This window comes from Chionomys nivalis, chromosome 3, assembly GCF_950005125.1.
Source record: "Chionomys nivalis chromosome 3, mChiNiv1.1, whole genome shotgun sequence".
NCBI lineage: Eukaryota > Metazoa > Chordata > Mammalia > Rodentia > Cricetidae > Chionomys > Chionomys nivalis.
In genome coordinates, this window is record NC_080088.1 from 83,278,664 (window position 1) to 83,300,731 (window position 22,068).

A 22,068-nucleotide genomic window follows, 5' to 3' on the forward strand; every position below is an offset into this window, starting at 1 on the left:
GTACATTTCTGTTTTTTGTTTTGTTTTGTTTTGTTTTTCGAGACAGGGTTTCTCTGTGGTTTTGGAGCCTGTCCTGGAACTAGCTCTTGTAGACCAGGTTGGCCTCGAACTCCCAGAGATCCGCCTGCCTCTGCCTCCCGAGTGCTGGGATTAAAGGCGTGCGCCACCACCGCCTGGCACATTTCTGTTATTTAACCCACTCTGCCTCTGGTGCTTTGCTATGGTTCCCATGTGAGTCAGCTTTTCCATCCCTATTATGAACACCTTCAAAACTAACCTTAGATAGAGGAAAGGTGCAGCACGGATTCTAATTGATCTTAATACTAAAAACTCAGAGTCAGAAAAAGGGTTAATGCTGAAAGATCAGAGGAGCAGAGCTGCAAACCACTAGAGAGTTCTTACCTCCACCAATGCTCAGACAAAAGGGGCGATCCTGTCTCTACAAATCCTCAGACTGCTGCTGTCTCTATGAAGCCTCAAGACTGCATCTCAGACGGAATCCTCAGACTGAGCTCCTGCCTCCTCTCATGTTATATTCCTCTCTCCTCCCAGCCATATTCCTCCTGTCTCCACCTCCCTGGTGCTGGGATTAAAGGCATGTGACACCAACTGCTGGGATCACCTTCGTGTGGGCTTTGTTTCTCGGTTAGACAGATTCAATTTCACGTAGGCCAGGGTGGCCTTGAACTCACAGAGATCCATCTGCCTCTGTCTTCCGAGTGTTGGGATTAAAGGTGTGCGCCACTACTTCCTGGCCTCTTGGTTAACTAGTGGCTTAGCTCCACACTCTGATCTTCAGGCAAGTTTTATTTGTTAGATCATAATATCACTACAGAAAAGTCTCTTTTGACTTATATGTCCAGAGAATCCAATCCATAGTTTCGGTGACCTTGCTGCTTTTAGGCCTGCGGCAAAGCAGTGCCTTATTGGCAGGGGCATGGGAGAGGGGGAAGGGCACAGAGACCTGCTCACCCTATGGCCAGGTAACAAGAGAACAAGGAGGGGGCAAGGTCTCAGTGTCCCCTCCCAGACCAGGCTCCCAACATCCTGAAGAGCTCCCACTAGGCCCCACTTCTTAGAGTTTCCACCACCTCCCAATAGTTCTGTGCGGGTGACTAGGTCTCTACATGGACATGTACGTATGTCTATGTATGTGCATGTTCCTGGGTTAGGGGCACCCCCTGGAGCTGAAGTTACAAGCCATTATAAGCTGCCTGATGTGGATGCTGGGAATTGAACTCAGATCCTCTGCATGAACAACACATGTTCCTAACCACTGAGCCATTTCTCCGGCCTCAAACTAGTGCTCTCGTAAACCAGCTTTGGGAGGCAGATGTTATCCGTTGGCTCCAAGCGAAGTTCTGAATTTACAGGCTAAGAAGTAGCCAAGACGGGGAAAATCTAACAAGAGTGAACTCATGAGCCTGGGCAGGGCAGAGCTTTGTCTTCTCCTTGGCTCAGTTGCCAAACGCTAGACCTTTGAAGTCTTTGTCTCGTAAGCTGCACTCTAATCCTTTGCATTTGCACTCTGCTTATTTTCCATTCGCTCTCTGAGCTCCTAGCAAACTGGTAGTGCCTGGATCCGCGTGGGTCTGTGACTCCTGTGAAGTCAGCGTGGGCCCCAGCATTGACACCCCGTGGAAAGGGTGATCCCAAGAGTGACTTGCAGAAGGGGCAGCCCCTCCCATCTCTCATCTTGCTGGCTGGAAAGTTGACCCGCACAGTTGTTTTACGAGCTCCCCTGTTGCCGGAAGACTTGGGGCAATGATCTCTTCTCACTTTCTGGTCCGAGGTGCCATGATTTGAACACGCTTCCCAAAGTCTCTACTGCGAGCTCAGCCCCTAAGTTTGTATGTTAACAGTATCTAAAGGTAGGCAATTGGGATTCTGTGAGGTCATGAGCATAGGGCTCCCATGATGGAGTTAGTGGCTCCATGAGTAGAGAAAGGCAGAACTAGGGGGTATAGCTTGGTGGTACCTGCCTAGCGTGTGCAGAACCATGGGCTCCCGGCTGGGTACCTAAACCGTATTGAAAAGTAAAGAGCGAGACCCAAGCTAGCACGTTTGCCCTGCCTGACCATGTGCTGCCTCTTACCATACTGACACAGCAAGAAGACCCAATTAGAGGCCAATGTCTCGCTCTTGGGTTTCCTAGCCTTAGAACCGCGAACTAAACTAACCTGGGCTCTTTGGTAAGTTGGTTTGTCTCGGGTATTTTGTTATAGCACTAGGAAATGGTTCCCAAGGGGGACAAAGGGAATTCTGGAATCTGGGAAAAGTCATTTCAGGTAGGATGAGTGGGTGCCTAAGACCCATGAAGGAAAGGTGCGGAGACACTTGTTCCGTAGACATATAGACTGAGTCATCGAATTGGCATCGAATTCCCCAAATAAAATAGCCACTGCTTCCACAGGTGACATTTGAAGGAGAACAGCTCTCTGAGGTAAGCAGGACCTCAGCAGGAGGTCAGCATCTACTGTTGCTCACCCGTTCACCCAGTGACGATTCCTGCGACCAACAAGTCCTCTGTGGCGCAAACCCTACTGACTTCCACCCATGTCTCCTGGGCTGACATCAGTCTCACACAGTAAACCACTGTGGACTGAGCCCAGTCTATGCGTGGCTTTTAAGAAAGACAATTACCCTACATGGTGGGTCTTTCTCCCATCTTGGGAAGGAGTAAACCTCTCCAGAACTAAGTCATTTCAGGAGGACTGAGTGGTTTGCCCCAAGTACCTGGCTTGTGATTTCTGAGTTTAAACTCTGGGTTGTCTCCGAAGCTTTCTGTCACCTGCCTACTTCCAAATCCGCACATCTTCGTCCATTTGCAGAATTGTTGCTGGCAGGAGGGTGGCCAACTCAGACATGCGCCACTGCCCACCTGCCCATCACGGCCGTGAACTTGGCACGGACTGTGAGAAGAGTGGCTGAAGTTGCAGGCAGCGGGTCCCTCTTTATCTACCTGCCTCTTGACATTGGATGAAGAGGCGGGGCCCCTGACTGGGGAGATGCCGGCCCTCAAATGGGAGCGGTTGCTTACAGAATTGCTGGTGCTGGGTTAAAATGGACAGAATGAAACCTATTGTCTTAGCCTGGAGAAAACCTGGGATGTGCTTAAGAGAGCTTCCCGTGTTATGCTAGCTAGCATGCCACGCTACCTTCCTTAGAAAAATTAACTTTCCCTGAATTCTAATTCCAGTTGATGAACGACAGCCCTGTTTGTGGCTCGTGACGTCACATGTATAGAGAATTCCAAGTGAAAAAGGCAATCTGTCACTTTATTCCCCGTTAGAGAATGCCAGAAGCCAGCCTCCTGAAATGTTTGTATGTCCCCATGATTTGGAGGAGTAAAATATTTGGGCTGAAAAATAATTCAAAGAATGAAGACTATCTGCTCAGGCATGCTGGGAATCGAGCTATTTGGCGCCTAGTTGATTAGCTGTTATTCGATAGGAATAGTGCAGTCTGAAATAACTCACGCACCATATTTCCAAGATGGGATTTCAATGTATTTTAAACACACATTGGGAAGCTATTCAATATGCCTGACTCATCACGGGCGAGATGCTAATCTTGTAATCACAAGTTGAGATTGGAAGAAAATGGAGAGGCGCTAGGACGGAAGCCATGTCCCCACATACAAAATTATGATTCTCCAAGAGCCACAAAAGTCAACGGGGAGAAAGAAAAGCTCATTAAAAACTCGGAGTCTTCCACACAGGGACTTTGGATAAAGCCTTCAGGTGAATTTGATTTCCAAAATAAATCAAACAGTGGAGTTCATAAATCTCCTCAGTTTAATCAAGTTTGCTCAGAGAACTGAATTGCTTGCCATCGGGCCCCAGCGATAGCACTGGCTATAGTCTCCACACCTCATGTAGAGACCCACTTCCTGTCTCTCTGCAGGACGGGCCCTGCTCACTGTGTGGGGGCTATCTCGGACCACATCACTGGCCTGGCACATATCTTTGGCAGACTTTTGCTCTCTCTGCTCACTCTTCCTCTTCCTCTTGTTGTCCTCTTGTTCAGTCCAGAGCTGAAGAGTCTATCTAACCACTAACAATGACCCATTTTATACCACCAGTCCTGGCCACACCCCCAAGCTCGGGTTGACCCTGTCCAACACAACCAAAGCCGTGCTCCTGGTCTTAAGGCCCCTTGTTTGCCACATTTCCTGTCTCTGAGTTTGGCTTAGATTCCAAATCTTGGTCTCACCCTCGAGTCTTCTCTGGCCTCACTCCCTTAAAGGCTTCTTTATTGAAACGTGATTCGCATATCACAAAATTCACATTTTGAACGTTCAATTCAGGGGATTTTAGCACGGCCACCGAGTTTCAGAGCAATGACCGGGGCACAGGCAGGGCATCCCATCAGCCCCTTCAGGACCCCCATGCCCATTGTCAGCCATTCTGTATTCTGTCCACACTTTGGTTCCTGGTTTCTTCTGGACTGTTCATGCAACGGAAGAAGCAAGACAATAGCAGCCTTGATGACTTTTACCTAACATCACGCCTCTAAGGTTCACCCATGTCATAACGTGGACAGGGATTTGTTCTTTTGCTCTCACACGCACTGCTTTTATTTTATTTTATTTTTTACCATTTATTAGTTGCTGGACATTTGAGCTGCATCTACCTTTTAACTTTGACAAAGCTATTATATGCACTGATAAGGACATTCTTGAGGAATGCGTGCTTTTAGTTCTCTTGGGGTGGGAGCTCTGAGTCATGTTAACTATTTACCACTCAAGAACAGATAAGATGATTTTTTTTAAAAAAAATGGCAATTTTGATACCAATAGTCTCATTCTGTCAGTATACCATATCGTCCTCTGCTATTTTTTTTTTTAATTTTACCTATCCTCATGAGTGTGAAGTGATATCTTATTGGGATTTTGGTTTTTATTTCCCTATAACTATGGTGTTGAGCACTGTATGCCGTGATTGGCCACTTTTGAGGAAGTGTCTTCTCAAATCTTCTGTCCATGTTTTCAATTGGCTATCAGTATTTTTGTTACTAAGCACTAAAAGTTCTTTATATTCTTGATGCAAATTCCTTATCAGCGTGTGGTTTGCAATATCCCCTCCATTGTGTAAGTTAATCCATTTCTGATATTAATGATGCCCTATGAAGCACAGATGTTTCTAATTTTGACAAAACCTAATATAATTCTAATTTCTTTTGTTTCTTGAACTTCTGGTGTCATTTCTTAGAAACTAATGCCTAACCCAAGGTCATGAAGCTATTCCCCCCCCCTCTCTCTCCCTCCCCCCAACTCTCCGTATTCCTCTCTCTCCCTCTCCCTTTCTCTCTCTCTCTGGACAGAATCCCCCACCTCTTACTAATTTAGTCCAAATTCCTACCCTGTGGCCCCCAACAGCCCAGCAGGCAGATGGGCTATGAAGCCCTGTCTCATCCTCTGAAGAAACAAGAGTAATGATGGAGGAAAGGAGCCCGTCAGACGGCTTTTTGCATTAAAATCAAAACAAAACAACAAAACAAAAAAACCACCCAGCACACTGCAGAGGTCAGGGGATGACCAAGTCTTAGGCATAGACAGGATGTTCAGTATATGAAGGAAAACAAAGTCAAACCATGATGTCACTGCCTCCATCTAGGTCAGAAATGTTTAAGTTCGGAGGCTCCTGGGTAGCATTTCAGGAAGGCACGTGTCCGGCGTGTATTGCAAAATAAGAGCTAGCCACTGATGTCCAGGGCAGAATTCCCAGTTCTACTTATTTAGCTTCCAGACACCTGGGGAAATGATTGACAAGGAGCTCTCTGGGCTGTGTACGGGCAGGGCCCACATGCTGGAAGGGCTACATATGGCCCCAAGCACCGACATGGAGAGTTTACGACAATTAACTGCTGTGCTTCTGCTCAGACACAGACACACATCCACAAATACCCAAACACACACATGTACATGCATATATACACAGAAACATACACATGCACAGGGACACACACACAGACACTTAATGCAGACACACAGAGACACACACACACACACATACACACCCCTTCTGAAGCAAATGCACACATCAAAACCCTGCATGAACCTTTGCCAAGGCAGAGCCCCTCACATTGCCAAAGATGGAGACGAGCAAATTGCTTGAGAGGTTAAGGCAGGGAAAGTTCCAGGCCATTCTGGACTACAGTGGGAGACCATATTTCGAAAATAAGCAAGCAAGCAAACAAACAAATGAATAAAACCTGCCTGAAGGATGCATGCATCAAAGCGGGGGAAGGACAGACCTTGACAATGTTGTCAGCAGACATGGAAATCACTTTGTTTTCTTCCAGAGATACATGTACATATACCACAGGAGCTGTGTGGCCTCTCAGCACACCTGTTGGTTTTCTAGAAAGAAAAGAACAAATGAACACAAAGCCATTCGGAATGCTGTTTCTGTTTCTCTTTTTAAAATGCAACTCGGCTTGGCCTGGATCTGGCAGTTCTATTCAGCCTGGAGGAGGCTTCTGCTTCCCTCTGATATTACACAAGTATATATTTCGTTTAATAAAAGGACTGAGGTAAAATAATAAGCGGTTTTAGCAACAGACCTCGGGGTGAGCAGAAGCCTGGGGCTCTGCTTCTCCAGCTGTTAAAAACAGCTGCATAAAAGGAACAGGCAAGGAAGGGTCTGAGGTGGGGCTGCCATGGATGCTGGGACACACGGGCACTTTCTACAGGCCTGCCCGAGGGAACGGCGTTCAAATCTGGGCTCTGCAATAGAAAGCTATTTTAAAGCGACCTTGCAGGACTTCGTGGCTGGGTCCTCTGGGAGGGTCAAGAGATGGAGAGGAAAGAAGCTTGGCTGAGGCTAAGGCAGACAGCACATACCTGCTTTTAACTGTAACAGAAGCAGGCAGAAACCTGCCTTTCATTTTTATTATGTCTCTTGCATTGCTCTTAGCTTTGTTATTGTTTTTTATCTTTGTTATTACCCCAGAGGGTGAGCATCTTGTCACCATTATACATGGGAAAACTGAGTCTGTTGCAGGTGGTTAGGTGAAGCTCCTGGCTGGGGAGTCACAGAGGCACAGCCAGATTCAATATGCTTACCCACTGTGCCTTACAGTGGCTGTCACCTGTGCCATGGATGGGAACCGGGTCACCTTGTGGGTATCCACAGATGCCAAAGAGAGCGACCCAGACAGCAACCTGGGCATCGCTGACGTGATTTAGCTCCCCTACTTCCCACCCCCTGTTTGCAGCATGTCTCTGGGAAATGGCAGGCCTGCCTGTGGGACTCTGACTCTGTCCTTGCTTCTCCCGGGCTCCAGGGGCTTCGTTGATCAGCGAACTTGATGCAAGGCCAGCAAGGACAGATGCTGGATGGATTACAGAGTTACACTACACAATAGATCTCAATATATAATCAAGAAGGTAGAAATGGGGAGATGGCTCAGTGGATACAGCACTTGCTGTGCAAGCAGCAGGCATGACTAATGGAGTTCAGATCCCCAGAACCCACAGAAATGTTGGATGGGAGTGGCAGCCTGCTTGTAGTTCCAGCGCTAAGAAGGCAGAGATAGAGGATTTGACTGAGAGACTGTGCTGGGATGAAGAAGGCAGAGGGTGGCTGAAGAGAAGACCCGTGTCTTGGCTTTCTGATGCTGTGATAAGCCTGGCAGCCAAAAGCAACTTGGGGAGGAAAGGGTTTACTTTGGCTTACAGCTCCCAGGTCACACACACACTCCATCATGGATAGAGGCATTTTCTTGATCGAGGTTCCCTTTCCTCAGGTGACTCTAGTTTATGTCGAGGTAACAAAAATCTAAACCAGCACAAGTCTCAGTGTCAGCCTAGGTGACCACACACAGGTGCACGAACACTCGCAAGAGACACGCCAACAAGCATATGCATGAGCACATACCACACACATATGAAAATAATAAAGTAAATGAACTGCTCAGAAGGGCCTACCGTGAGCAGGGCAGGCCTGGCCCAGAGCATACGACAGTGCCCCACTGAGGGGGTGATAGCCAGGGAGAGCCAGTGGACCCAATCCCAGCTCCTTACAGGCCAGCTGTGGCTTTCTGTCATGTCAATTACATCTGTTCTACGTTAACTCTGTATGGTTACAGAGGCATGGTAGAGCTATTCAATCTGATGGGACTAAAGCCCGTGCCCTCAGGAGGACACTGGGCCACTGCTGTGAGGCCACACAAAGCATGCACTCATTTCATGTAAAATCTCCAGTTACTCTGCAGCTGATCATGGCCCCTTAAAGGCAAGATGCTGTCAGACAAGGGGGAGTCACATTGAGATCTGGGTGAACAACATCCGTAGTTTGTGTGTCATTGGAAAGTATTTACATTTGTTTTGTCTTGTTTTGTTTGAGACATAGTCTCTCTATGTAGCCCAGGCCGGCCTTAACCTTGAGGTCATGATTCACTTTCCGAAGTGCTGGCATTATATGAATGGCCATTGTGTCCTGCTGGGATTTATATTTCACAACAGTTACAATGGAAAAGTTTAAAATATTTTTTTTGCATATAGATGTTTTACTTGCATGTAGATCTGTGCACCATGTATGTGAAGACCAGAAGAGGAAGCTGGATCCCATAGGACTGGAGTTATAGATGATTTTGAGCAATCATGTGTGTACTAGGAATAGAACCTGGGTCCTGCTCTGGACAAGTAGCCAGTGCTCTTAACCACTGAGCCATCTTTCTAGCAGCCTCTGTAGTGAACTTTTAGAGGCTTAGAAGCAGAAACCTCTGAGGCTCTGTGTGGGAGAGACTAATTTTGGACAGGGACTTTTCAGAGATCCTCACATGGAACCCCCAGTCACATTCCCATTTACTTGGCGACACCAGGGGCGCTCTTGGTAGGAGAAAGACAACTTACCCAGGCAGATAAGGATTCCAGACCCTGACAAGTCGATCCATCCCTCCAGTCACCAGGAGGTTTTTTTCCCTACAGAAGGAGAACGCTTTGACTCCCTTATGGATGCTGAACACAGTGTGATCGCATTCTGCCCGCCTTCGGGGCACAGCAAGTGATGCTGAGCTTTTCCCCTTCTTGACAGTCTTTCCAACATTCCTTATTTCTTCTAGCTTTTTCTTCACGTTTGTCGCTCCCACAGCGAACCCTAAAAATATTCACAGGAAAACAAGACACAGTCTCTTAATGCAATCGCTCAATTCCCTGATGGCCTGCTGTTTTTGTTAAGGCCCCAGACTTGTTCTCAGTAACGACGCTGGTATTTTCTTTCATCCCCAGGATTAAATTCCAGACAGCCTGAAAATAAAGGTGACGCTGAGTAACAAAAGACTCTTCTAACTTTTCTAAAAAGGGACATGAAACACAGCTGGGATGGCAGAGGTAGCATGAAAGCCATTTGCCTTCTAGGCTTTCATCGCCCGTGGCACGGACTCGCCAGCAATGCTTTTATTTGAGTCTTTCAGAAACTCAGTGATGCAAGCACACCAATCCCCACCTCATCTTATGGAGAAAGCAGAGAACACCTGCCATCCAGAAAACTCCTGGAGAGATGGCTCAGTACCTAAGAGCACTGGCTGCTCTTCCAGAGGACCAGAGTATGATTCCCAGCACCCGTGTTGCCTTGGAGACCCCAAGATGTTGGGTGATGCCAGAGCCGTGGGATACCTACCAACAAGTGCTGCTAACAGGGAGTAGAACCAGCCCGAGCGAAAGAAGCGTGTTGCAGTCAAACAAAGCTGAAAGGAGTTGGAGAGCTGAAGAACATTTTGACATCAGACATGGAGACGCAGAGTTTGGGGTTTGCTCTGCTGGTTTTTGGTCTTGCTTTGGTCCAGAATTTCCTCACTATGCTCTGCTCCCTACGTTTTGGAATGGTAATGTATATCCTGTGCCATTATATGTTGGAAGCATGTGATCTGTTTTTTGATTTTGATTTTTACAGGTGATTACAGTTAAGAGATTACATGAATCTCAGAAACTTTAGACTTTTAAATAAGTTTGAGACTCACATAGACTATGGGGACTTTTGAGGTTGAACTGAATGCGTTTTTGCATTATGATATGGCTACATGCCTTTGGGGACCAAGGAGTAGAATGTGGCAGTTTGAAAAAAAAAAATGGCTCCTAAAAGGAGTGGCACCCTTAGAAGTTGTGGCTTTGTTGAAGTAGGTGTGGCCTTGTTGGAGGAAGTGTGTCACTGTGAGGTTGGGCTTTGAGCCATCTTTTGCTCAAGTTTTGCTCAGTGTGACAGTCTACTCTCCATTGACTGCATATCCACACAGAGCAGAGCCTTCTCCAGCAGTGTCTGTCTGCACACTGCCATGTCCCACTGTGATGAGAAGGGACTGACCCTCTGAAACTTTAAATCGCCACCTCAATTAAATGTCTCCCTTTGTAAGAGTTGCTGTGGTCGCGGTGTCTTTCTGCAGCAATAGAAACCCTAACTAAGACAGTGGCTCACGATCATCTGGAGCTCCAGTTCCAGGAATCTGATGCCGTCTCCAACCTCCACAGGACATGAAAGAAACATGGTGCACATACAATAGGTAGACAAAACACCCACATACATAAAAACTAATTAAAAAAATTACAACAAAAATGGCAGAAGGAAGCACTGAGCTCAGGACGGTCTGAAGCTACACTGTAGTGCGCTGAGTGTCCATTGGCTCCATCAGGAAACCTGGCGATAGTTTCCTACACTGACTTGGACAGAAATGTTCAGCTGGATGGTTTGTTGATATAAGAATCTCCTCAACAATAGGTTCCAAATGGTGGGTTTCCAGCCTGGCTCTGACCTGAGGATGAAGAAAGAGGGTCCTCAATACACTCAGCAGGGTCCTTGCTCCCTGCAAATTGGATTCCCCTTCATCTCTGCTGTGTTCCACGTGACTCAGAAGAACTTTGGAGAAAGAAGGCTGGAGAATAACATTCGGCTCCCCACTCATTGCTGGTGACTCCGCTGGGCTTGGGTTAGGCTGTCTGCGTGTTGTGTCCGTTACTATGGCTTACAAGGTCAACACTTTCCCAAGGAAGAAGGATGTGCCATTCCCAATGCTCCATGAGTCTAATGCAGGCTTCATCTTCCAGGGCATGGACCGTTCCTCTCAGCAGACCATGCTCAGGCTCGACTCTGCCACAGGCTGAGTCCTCAGGAGAACCGGGAGGTCTCTGTGGCGGGAACCTGTCATTTTCAAAGTTGCCAGTGTTCTGCCTCTTGGCATCTCTTGTTTGGGAAAACATCCCCGCAATGGAGTTCAGAGATGTGCCTAAACATGTAGACAGGGCATCCTCCATTTTCCTCCTCACTTCCCTGGAGCTCTTTTATTTTCGGCCTGGTCCAAAGCCTCAGAGTTGAGAACACCAGCCATCTATTCTGGGAGTCCTGCGAGAGAACTCGGAGAAGCGCTGGGCAGCTTGTATATGATCTCCATATGATTCACGATTGTCACCCAAGTCTCAGGCCACCTTTGGTGATATATTAACAGAGAACTAAGATGAGGGTCGTGTGTGTCCCTCCATAATAGTGAAAGCCTGCCCTGGGTAGAGCAGCTGTCTACCCCTCCCCCCCGTAAGATGGCAGAACTAACCAGAGGCTCAAGGTGAACACTTTAAGAGTCAAAGAGACACGGTGCACCCGCCTCAAACAGCAGCTTGACAGGTTTGTTGCTCCCCCTCCTTTTGAAGCCAGTTCTGAAACTTCTGAGCAGGTGTGGCACTTTATTTGAATTTTATTTTATTTCCCAAGTAAAAAGAGAGTAATCCAAGTTCATTTGCATGAACTCTACCGACTCTCTTCCAATAGAGCCAGACAAGGATACCCGTTTAAGTGGTTGCCATGGAAACCAGGGAGCATAGCTCTTCTCCAAGGTCTGAAGGAAGGATGATGAAAAGTTTAAGTGGTCGCCATGGAAACCGAGAGCAGATCCAGTGCCGGTTCAGATCCCCGGCGCCTTTGCTAGCAGGCAAGTCTTCAGGGACAAGTCTTCAGGGACGAGGGTGCTGGAGGAAGTGAGACTGATTTTCCTCTGCGATCTCCGCATCAGGCTGACCCCAGATGCTGCTGCCACGGCCGCAGGCTCGTTGTGGTGCCAGCAGCCCAGCGAACGTACTCCAGGTCAGCCTTTGCCTCCTCGGAGTCCAGCTGCATTTTGAGGCTTCTTTTACATACCCTGCCCAGTGTTTTGCCCCTTGCTCTTCAAGACTTTCCTCACCACATCAGGTACCCCACGGATGTGGAGGTCATAAATCAGAGCTCTGATCCTGTTTGTGGGGGACAAGACACTCCTGAGCAATCCAGCCCTGGGTTCCCTGTGGCCTTAGCCAAGATATGCTTCCCTTTGCATATTCATTAATGACAGAAATGAGGCTAGGCGTTCCTGCTTTAAATAAACAGCAATATGGACGGTGCTAGCGGCTTGACAGTTAACCGAGGCACTCACAGGCAGTACAGTGTTCCTTTTTCATAAGGTCCGTCTACCTGGGAGTACGCAGTTGACCATAAGGCAAGCTTCAACCCACCCACCCCCCCGCCAAGTATATAAAGGAAGGGCCTTCAGGCTCTGTCCAAGACCTCTTTGCCTAAAGGGGTAACAGGGAGTCTTAGGAATGGAAGAGTTTCCTCTGTGATGAGGCTGTGACTATCTGGCTGCTACCAAGGAGCAGAAGCTGGTGTCAGGTGTGTGCGTGTGCACATCATACACTCACACACAGTAGCCATCTGCAGGCACTGTGAAGTGCATGGATAGCCTGGAATTTGGGGAGGTGGAGTGCTGAAGGGACAATGACACGTGAGAAAAACATTAGACACGGCTGTTGCCTTAGTCCTCTGATTGCCCGGGTGCGTGACACTTCAGAGCACGGGATGAGAGATAGACATGGTTTTGAATTCTGGCTTCGCAAATGCACCCACTTGACAAATATTTGCTAAGCACCTGTTTGTTAGAAGCTAGACGCCATCCTAAGCCTTTGGGTGCTAATTTTGGATGATACAGTCGAGAAATCCCGGCACTAAGGGGAGATAGACTATCAAGAACACAAACAACATATCCAAAAGGGGCTGGATCTGTGTATGCAAACAAGGGAAGATGCTGTGGAATAATCAGTCCTCTTGTACACCGTAAAGATTCGTCACTCGAACTGGTTTAATAAAAGCCAGTAGCCAATCAGAAAGTATAGGTGGGGTGACCAAACTAAGGATGCTGGGTTGAAGAAGGGCAAGCCAGGGGAGTCACTGAGAGATACAGGGAGAAGCAAGATGGGAATGCCTTACCGGAAAAAGGTACCAAGCCATGTGGCAAAGCATAGATAAGAAATAGGGGTTAATTTAAATGTAAGAGTTAGCTAGTCATGAGCCTGAGCTATCGGCCAAGCATATATAAGTAATATTAAGTTTCTGTGTTTGTTATTTGGGAAGCAAAACACAGAAAAACTCCATCTACAGGAAGACCAAGGCAAGTGTAGTAGTTTGAATGTCATTGGCCCCCATAAGCTCCTAGGGAATGGTGCTATTAGGAGGTGTGGCTTTGTTGGAGCGGGTGTGGCCTGGTTGGAGGAAATGTGTCACTGTGGGAGTGGGGTGTGAGGTTTCCTATACCCAAGATACTGCCCAGAGTCTGAGTGCCCTTCCTGTTGCCTTCTGGTCAAGATGTAGCCAGCACCATTTCTGCTGTCATGCCACCATATCCCAGCTGCCATGTTCCCTAACAGGATGCTAATGGACTAGACCTCTGAAACCATAAACGGCCACCTCAATTAAATGTTTTCTTTTATAAGAGTTGCTGAGGTCATGGTGTCTCTTCACAGTAATAGAAACCCTAACTAAAATATCGAGGAAGGCTGGGAGTAGGAGGATAGGCAGTTCCCATTTATGACAAAGTGGCAGAGAAGTGACAGATGAGCCAGGGGTTGAGAGACGTGGAATGAGCTAGGTGAGAATTTGTAGGAATTTCCTCTCCTAGGAAGAGGAAAACATAGTCCCAAATGCTGTCAAGAGAATCAGTGTGGCTGCAAGAGGGAGTGCAAGGGTGGAAATAGACGGAACTAGAGGGTAAGGGTTTGGGTTCAGTCACACAGAGCCCTACAAACTTTGGCTTTCATTCTAAGTGAGATGGGGCCTCAGCAGTTACACTGATTAGTTTTGGCCAACTTGACACAAGCTATAGTCATTCAGAAAGAAGAAAACTCAGTCATGAAAATGCCCCTGCAAGATTGGCCTGTAGGCAGTTTCTTATGGATGATTGACGTAGGAGGGCCCAACTGGCTATGGGTGGTGCCACTCCTGGACTGGTGGCCCTGGGTTCTATATGAAAGCAGGCTGAGTAAGCCGAGAAGAGCAAGCTAGCAAGTAGCACCCCTCCATGGCCTCTGCTTCAGTTCCTGCCTCTAAGTTCCAGCCCTGCTTGAGTTCCTACTCATACTTCTATCAGTGACGGACTGTAATCAGGACATGTAAGTCAAATAAATCCTTTTTTCCACAAATTCCTTTTGGTCATTTCATCATAGAAATCACGAGAAAAGAATAAATCAAGGGACCTCAGGGGATGTGACAGCTTGTTTTGCCAGTGCCATCTTTCCCACCTTAGGGCAAAGCCCGTCTTCCAATATGCTCGTGTCAAAAAACAAATAGTCACCCATGAATCTTCTCTCTTACAGCCAACATCTAATCTGTTGACACTATGTGCCCGAGGCACCGGGAATGTGATCACCTTCCACCAGGGTCATCTCTTGCTTCCACTAGGGATGGCTGTCTTCGCTTCTCTGAGTGGCTTGAAGCGTCTCATAAATAGTCTCCCTGCTTCCAACTTGGTACCCCAGCACCATACAATTCTATCCACCACATGCCAGAGGTTTGTTTACATCACAGTTTTGAAGGTTTAATGTCTAGGATCAGGTAGCCCTCCATTCAGCCTCTGGTGAGGGCTCTCTTAGGTGCTGATCTGGTTAGTTGTGTTTTTTTTTTAATTTGTTTTTTTATTCAACTTGACATGAGCTAGAATCATGTGGGAAGAGGCAACCTCAACTGAGAATAACACCTCCATCAGATTGGCCTGGGGGTTAAAGGCTGTGAGGCATTTTCTTGATTAATAATTGATGCAGGAGGGCTCAGTGTGCACTGTGGGCAGTGCCATCCTTGGGCAGGGGATCCTGGGTTGTAGGAGAAAGGTAGCCAAATGTCTTAGCTTGGGTTTCTAATTTCTGTAAAGAGACATTGTGACCGCGGCAACTCTTACAAAGAAAACATTTAGCGGAAGCGGCTCGCTTACCATTTCAGAGGTTCAGTCCATTGTCATCATGATGGGGAACATGGGGGGTGCAGGCAGACGTGGTGCTGGAGCTGAGAGCACCGCATCTTGCAGGCAACAGGAAGTCAACTGAAACTCACACTGAGGGAAACTTGAGCAAAAGAGACCTCAAAGGCCACGCCACAGTGACACACTTCCTCCAACAAGACCACACCTCCTAAGAGTACCACTCCCTTTAGGGGGTCATTTTCTTTCCAATCACCACACCGAATATGAGAATCTGAGCCTGAAGAGCAAGCCAGTAAACAAGGTTCCTCCATGGTTCTGTGTCAGTTGTTTGAGTTCCTGTCCTATCACGTGACCCTCTGTGGCAGACTGTGAGCTATGAAGTGAAGTAAGCCCTTTTGTCCCCAAGTTGCTTTTGGCCATGGTGTTTCATTAAAGCAATAGAAATCTAACTACGGCAGGTACACTGTAACATGAGGGGTGCCATGGTGGTAGAAGTGTGCGTGTGTGTGTGTGTGTGTGTGTGTGTGTGTGTGTGTGTTGAGAGACAGAGAGAGAGAGGGAGAGGGAGGGAGGGAGGGAGGGAGGGAGGGGGGAGGGAGAGGGAGGGGAGGAGGGAGAGAGAGGTGATGGTAGAGGACTAGGAACATGAGAAGATACAACTAAGGATAAGGAGCTTGAGCAGGAGGAGAGGCTAATTTCCCTCTCTCACCACACACACACACTACTCTGGAACTGTCCACCGTCTCAGAAGAACTACATTAATCTCCTCCAAATATGATGTCCCTATGACCTCACCACCTTCCATTTGATCCCACTTCAAAGAACCTATAATCTCTTAATGTGACCGCTTTGGTGACCCTGTCTCCAGCACAGGAACCTTGGGGAGACACATTCAAATGAAATCTGAACCACATCATTTATTTAACTATAGACAAGCGAGGCCCGATGTCACTGCAGTATTAGCAGCAGAGTCAGGGCCAGGACTCACTGATCCTTCTTCTGGAACAATTGCTTTTGATCTTCCCAAAGAAACACTGCGTTCTGAGCTGCTGCAGCCTCCAAAGCTTGAGTCTCGGCTTCTTAGAATTCAGACCCACCAGCATTCTAGAAAACCAGCTTTTCTAGTTCCAAGAAAAACCAATCGAAGTTCCCGAGAAAATCAACCACAGAACATTTCTTTCTAACCCTCTGAAGATTTAGATGTCAGGGGATCGGAAATCTACAAAAAGGAGAAACTTCCTGGAGAGGATGCGAACCCTCAGTCTATGAAACAGGGAGCTGGAAGAGGCACCTGATGGTTTCTATCAAGAAAGCAGCAAGAGGGTGTTCACAGGAGGCCAAGGCCCTGCCACAAGTCTTATTGATTTTTCACAATTCACCGTGGCAAGTGGAATTAGCTTTCTGAGGGAGTCCATTTTCCCAAAGGCTCACAAATGCTCAGATCTAACTAGACTGATATCACGTGGGTGGCTCGGCTGAGTTGCTGCAAAGGTTTGAAGGATTCTATGCATTACAAATGGGTTGCAGGGTGAGTTCACTCTAAGTCCTTCTGGTGTTGGGGGGGGCAGGTTTCAGGTGGAATAAGGAGGGGGGAGGGGAAGGAAAGAAGGAATTCTAAGAACTTCTTCCTCTGACCAACTGAGCCAAAATCTCTGAGAGTAAAGCACAGGTAACCTGATTTTATGAAATCACCCAGAGTACCCCACCTGAAACTGGGGACCATTGACCAATGTAAAACTTTGTCTAAACCTTGAAAGTGATCCTGATCAGTATCAACGTGAAAAGGTAAACGTGACCCCAGTGTCACTGAATAACTGGAAGGGATTTTCCAATATGGTGTTGAGAATGTTACAAAATAATTGTGCAGCAAAAATGTGAGAACTGAGGATGTCTGCAAGGGATACGGTATTAAAAGGTCAGTACATTTCCAGGACCAAAGAGTAAATGCTTCCCGTATTTTGACATGTGTGAAAGTCACCATTTGATTTAGTAGCAGATCCATGCCATAGCTCTAGGGTGGGACCTCCATGCTAGTCAGCTTCCTTTTCCTGGGACAAACAACTTTAAGGAGGAAGATTCACTTTGGCTCAGTTTCAGGGCTTTCAGTTGGCCGCATGGCTTCTGGGCTGTGTGGCAGCAGTGTGGTGGTAAACCTGGTGGAGCAAAGAGCTTCGCCTCCTGCTGGTGAGGAAACAAAGGGAGAAAAGGATGGCGCCAGGGGCAAAATAAATAAACCTGCTGAATGAAAGATACACCCTTAGAATGGCTGCTTCAAGAATGGTTGAGGAAAAGGTTTATTGTGGGTAAGAGGGAGCGCACAGCCAGAGGAATCTGGAATGATCCAGACTGAACTGGGCCATAAGAGGAGAGAGAAGGAGGGGGGAAGGAGAAGGAAGAGAGGTGAGAGGAGGAAGCCAAGGAGCCACAAGACCAAGAAAGCACATAGTCAAAATAGCTGGATTATGTAAGAAAGAGAGACTGCGGGAAGAGAAACAGAAGCCCAGTCTTTAGGAGGGAGAGGTTTAGGTTAGGGGGCTGGGTAAAAAATTCTAGGAGGAGCCACGAGTACTGAGTAAGACTGGTCCGAGGTTTATTTTATTTTTATTATGTTTTTGGTTTTTTTTTTTTTTTGAGACCTAACATCTTTTAAGGGGGTGCCTTCTACCTCCACGTTCCTACCTTGAGTTCTAAACTTGGTTTCCCTTCATGGTGGAAGGTATTCTGTAAAGTGAAATGAGCCTTTCCTCCCCCAGCTGCTTTTGGTCAGCCCTTGCTCACAGAAATAGAGAAGCAAAGGACACACACACACACACACAGAGAGAGAGAGAGAGAGAGAGAGAGAGAGTTTGGCCTTCCGTTACTTGTACAGTGGTCATCCCCCCCACTTCCCCCCATTAGTAAATCTCTCCTCCACGCTCCACTTCCGGAAAGTGCACACTAGTGGGTGAGCTCCTGCAGTTTAAACAGGTGTGGTCAGGTTTGTTATGATTTGCTGGCCTGGTCTGTTACCTGCGTACATAGTCCCTTTAAGAGACAAGCCCCGCCCTCTCCCAGCCCCTCCCCTTCTGCCACCTTCTCCAGCCTTTGCTCTCTCTTTCCCTCTCTCTCCACCAAGAGATAACTTATGCTCTCTCTCTCTCTCTCTCTCTCTCTCTCTCTCTCTCTCTCTCTCTCTCTCTCTCTCTCTCCTCTCTCTCTCCCTCCCTCCCTCTCCCTCTCTCTTCTCCCCCTTTCCCTGTCCCTCTTCACCTCTTCTCCTCTCCCCCTTCCTCTCTCTTCCCCCCTTTGTTTCTCCCTCCCTCCCTCCCTTCCTCCCTCCCTCCCTCCCTCCCTCCCTCTCTCTCTCTCTCTCTCTCCCTTTTCCCCTTCCCTCCATAACCCACTAAATAAACTATACCCACTTTCTCTGCATGGCGGCATCTACTGGTCCTCGTGGGACCAGCTGCCCCCACCACCTTGGTTTCGGTTACAGTGTGAATGCACAGTAGTGTGGTGGCTGAAGTTAGGTTAAGTTTAGATGCCTGTGCAGAAGAGGTCTGCCCAAGTCACCCTCCACACTCTCCTTTTTGCTTAACTCACTTTGAATTTTGTTTCCTTCGATGTAGAAAAAAGAAAGTTGTTCAGGGACTCACTTATAAAATGATTGAAATAGTAAATGCAGACCATGTGATTGTTACGGATACTAAGGAAGTGGACTGGACACACTTAAGGTATTTAGTGCTGACCTTGACATTTAAGGAAGTGATCCAGCTAGAGGAAGCTCCGGGGTCAGGCAGAGGGGCAGTACTCAAGACACAGTCACTCAAACTATATTATTAGTTCAAATCTAGACCAATGTGACCTCTTGATGTCCAACCAAATGTCAGGGTGCATAGTCTGTCTCAGGTTTGCCCATGTCTCCACAGCAGAGTCTACCACTCCACAGAATCACATGGAATATTCCTTTACACTGTGTGCATATATGCCTCTGTGACTGGTTTAATAAAGAAGCTGAGTGGCCAATAGCTGAACAGAATAAGGTTATGCTGGAAAGCCAAATTGAGAATGCTGGGAGGAAGAAGGGCAGAGTCTGAGGAGTTGCCAGCAGATGCAAAGAGAAGCAAGATGGGCATGTTGTGCTGAGAAAAGGTACCAAGCCACGTGGCAGAGTATAGGTAAGAAATATGGGTTAGTTTGAATGTAAGAGTTAGCTAGTCACAAGCCTGCACTATTGGCTGAGAATTTCTAATTAATATTAAGCCTCTGTGTGGTTACTTGGGAGCAGGTTGTGAGACAGAAACTTTCACCAACAAAATCAAGATCAGGTTGCTGAAATCCATTGTTAGTCTTAGCCATACACTGAGGGCTGTGGCTGGGTGTCACCCACAAGTTCATGAGTTAAGAACCTTAGTTCTCAGTGCAGCAGTGCTGGGAGAAGAATGGACAGAGCAGAATGGGCCACGTGGGCTTCACCCTCGTGCAGTTTTCTTGGGAATGGGCTAATCTCACTGGAGTGAGTGCTTGTGAATGCTCTCTCTTTCCCATCTATATTTCTACCATGGGGCGATACAGCGTGAAAGGAAGCTGCTGCCTCCAGAATTGCACTTCAAAGCAACTTGTTTTCTTCTTAAGTTATAACTTTCCACCTGTGGTGCTTTAATACAGCAACAATAAAGCAGTAAAATAGCGAGAGCACCCATAACACCCAGGTGAGCTGGGAACTGGATTCCTGCTTGACCTTTCTTGGGATTCTGTAGTTGGGTTGTTGTTTGTTTTTGGTTTTTATTCCTACTCTTTGCTCTTTGGGGACACCCAGATCCCAAATAAATACATAGAGACTTATTCTTACTCATGAATGCCTGGCCTTAGCATGGCTTGTTTCGAGCCAGCTTTTCTTAAATTATCCCATCTACCTTTGACCTCTTTCCTGCCTTGCCATTGGCCATTCAGCTATTTATTAGACCAATCAGGTATTTTAGACAGGGAAAGTAACAGTTTCACAGAGTTAAGCAAATGTAGCATAAAAGAATGCAACACATCTCTGCATCATTAAACAAATGTTCCACAGCATAAATGAATGTAACACATCTTCAGCCAGGTGATGGTGGCACACCCCTTTAATCCCAGCACTCGAGAGGCAGAGGCAGGTGAATCTCTGTGAGTTTGAGGCCAGCCTGGTCTACAAGAGCTAGTTCCATGACAGCTAGGGGTGTTACACAGAGAAACCCAGTCTCGGGGAAAAAAGTTAACACATCTTCAACTAATATTCAATTTAAAAATACTGATTAATTTATTTTTGTTGTTATAACCAAAGTAGCTCCTCCAAAATGACAGTGCTGGTGACAATGTCCCAAACAGAAGGGCTCTGACTGGGTAATAGAAGACTTGGAATTATGTGAACAGAACCTGAAATTCAGTATTCCTCAGGAAACCCACAAAGCAGGCTGCAGATTATGACCTCCCTTAAAAGTCAGCTGCCTCAGGCAAGGGCATCTAGCTCAACCTTCATCAGGTCAAAGAGAGTTGTCACCTAAAATCTGCTAGCTTTTTTACCTTTTGCTTCTCTCTGCACCCCCTCCCCGAAAATAGTCTTGGCAGTGTGATCCTCAATAAAGCTTTCTTCTTACCTGTTTGTAGTTCAGGAGCGGTGAGCATGAACCACAGTGTACCACAAACCCACGTGGAAGTCTATTGATGGGGGTGAGTACAGGGGCCGTGTGGGGCCTGCCTTGGAGAAGAAAGGGGTGAAGAGAGCAAGGAATGGATGGAGCCTGTTTTTAAAGCTGCCTTGGCGCATGCGTACAAAAACGTTCTGCAGTCATACCGTGTATGTGCAGAGATGAGGTATTGACTTACGGTAGGGCCCTGGACTGACTAAGCACTTACCTGAATACTGACAACGCATGTGCTGGCGAGGTGATGCCGGAAATGCTCACACTACCCATGAACCAAACGTTGGTTGGTTTCAGTAGTTTCACTGCGCCCTACATTACAATTTGATGTGCACGGGTGTTTTGTTGGCATGTAAGTGTACCCTGTGTGTGCAGTGCATGCAGAGGCCAAGAGTGGACACATAGCCCTGGAACTGGAGTTGCGGACAGGTATGAGCCACCAAGTAGGTGTTGGAAGCCAAGCCCCTTCTTCACTGCTGGGCTGTCTCTCCAGCCCCGCTTTCGGAATTTTTGTTAAAGTCCCACCTCTCGCTTCATGTCAGCGCCCCATTACCCGCCATTTCCTATCTACGTTCGCACACATGTAAAATATGTAGTGTGTGATGTGGAGTGCTCAGATGGGGAGCCTGACATTGCTGTAAATAGATTTTGCTCATATTTTAACGCAATGCGTATTGAGCAAATTCTCTCATTCCACCTCCCCAGCAGCCTCCTGATGTGAGTCTTAGGAACCGAAGAACTAAACAACAGAGGTTCAGTAGCACCCCAAGGAGTTCTGTGAGAGCCAAAGTTACATTTGAAGTTTTAATTACTATGCCTTAGCGATCCATGAGACACAAATGTCTCTGATCTGCAAGCTTCTTGCCCAAGGACAGACTGTTCCTGAAATGCTGTAGACCGTTGTTTATGGGAGAAAACAAGCCACGTTTTCACCCCCCTAAACAAGTTTGTTTGACCCGTCTGCACCGGATGTGCTTGATTCCATGTGGACAGGATGTATGGAGGCAGGAAATATCAGGATGTACGCTTGCCCCTGATTGGGTGCAGGCTGGAGGTGTGTCAGGATGGATGCTTGCCTCTGATTGGGTGCAGGCTGGAGGTGTGTCAGAATGGATGCCTGCCCCTGATTGGATGTGATGGGAAATGCAGTGAATTATGGGTTTTCCTTTTTAAGTCCTTGCAAAACTGAATTCCGGGCCATTTTTCTGAG

At 47.3% G+C, this 22,068-nt stretch overlaps 1 protein-coding gene across 1 annotated transcript in view; it reads right to left on the reverse strand.

The window, feature by feature from the left end:
• The window catches only part of LOC130871353 (WD repeat-containing protein 49-like), a 48,237-nt gene extending 36,133 nt beyond the window's left edge, over positions 1-12,104 (reverse strand). The window contains exons 1-3 of the mRNA XM_057764699.1: positions 12,007-12,104; positions 8,861-8,929; positions 6,259-6,364 (exon numbers count right to left, since the gene is read on the reverse strand). Coding sequence (XP_057620682.1) covers positions 6,259-6,364; positions 8,861-8,929; positions 12,007-12,104 — 273 coding nt within the window. The remainder of the gene's footprint in view (positions 1-6,258; positions 6,365-8,860; positions 8,930-12,006) is intronic.
• Between the last annotated feature and the right edge of the window lie 9,964 nt (positions 12,105-22,068).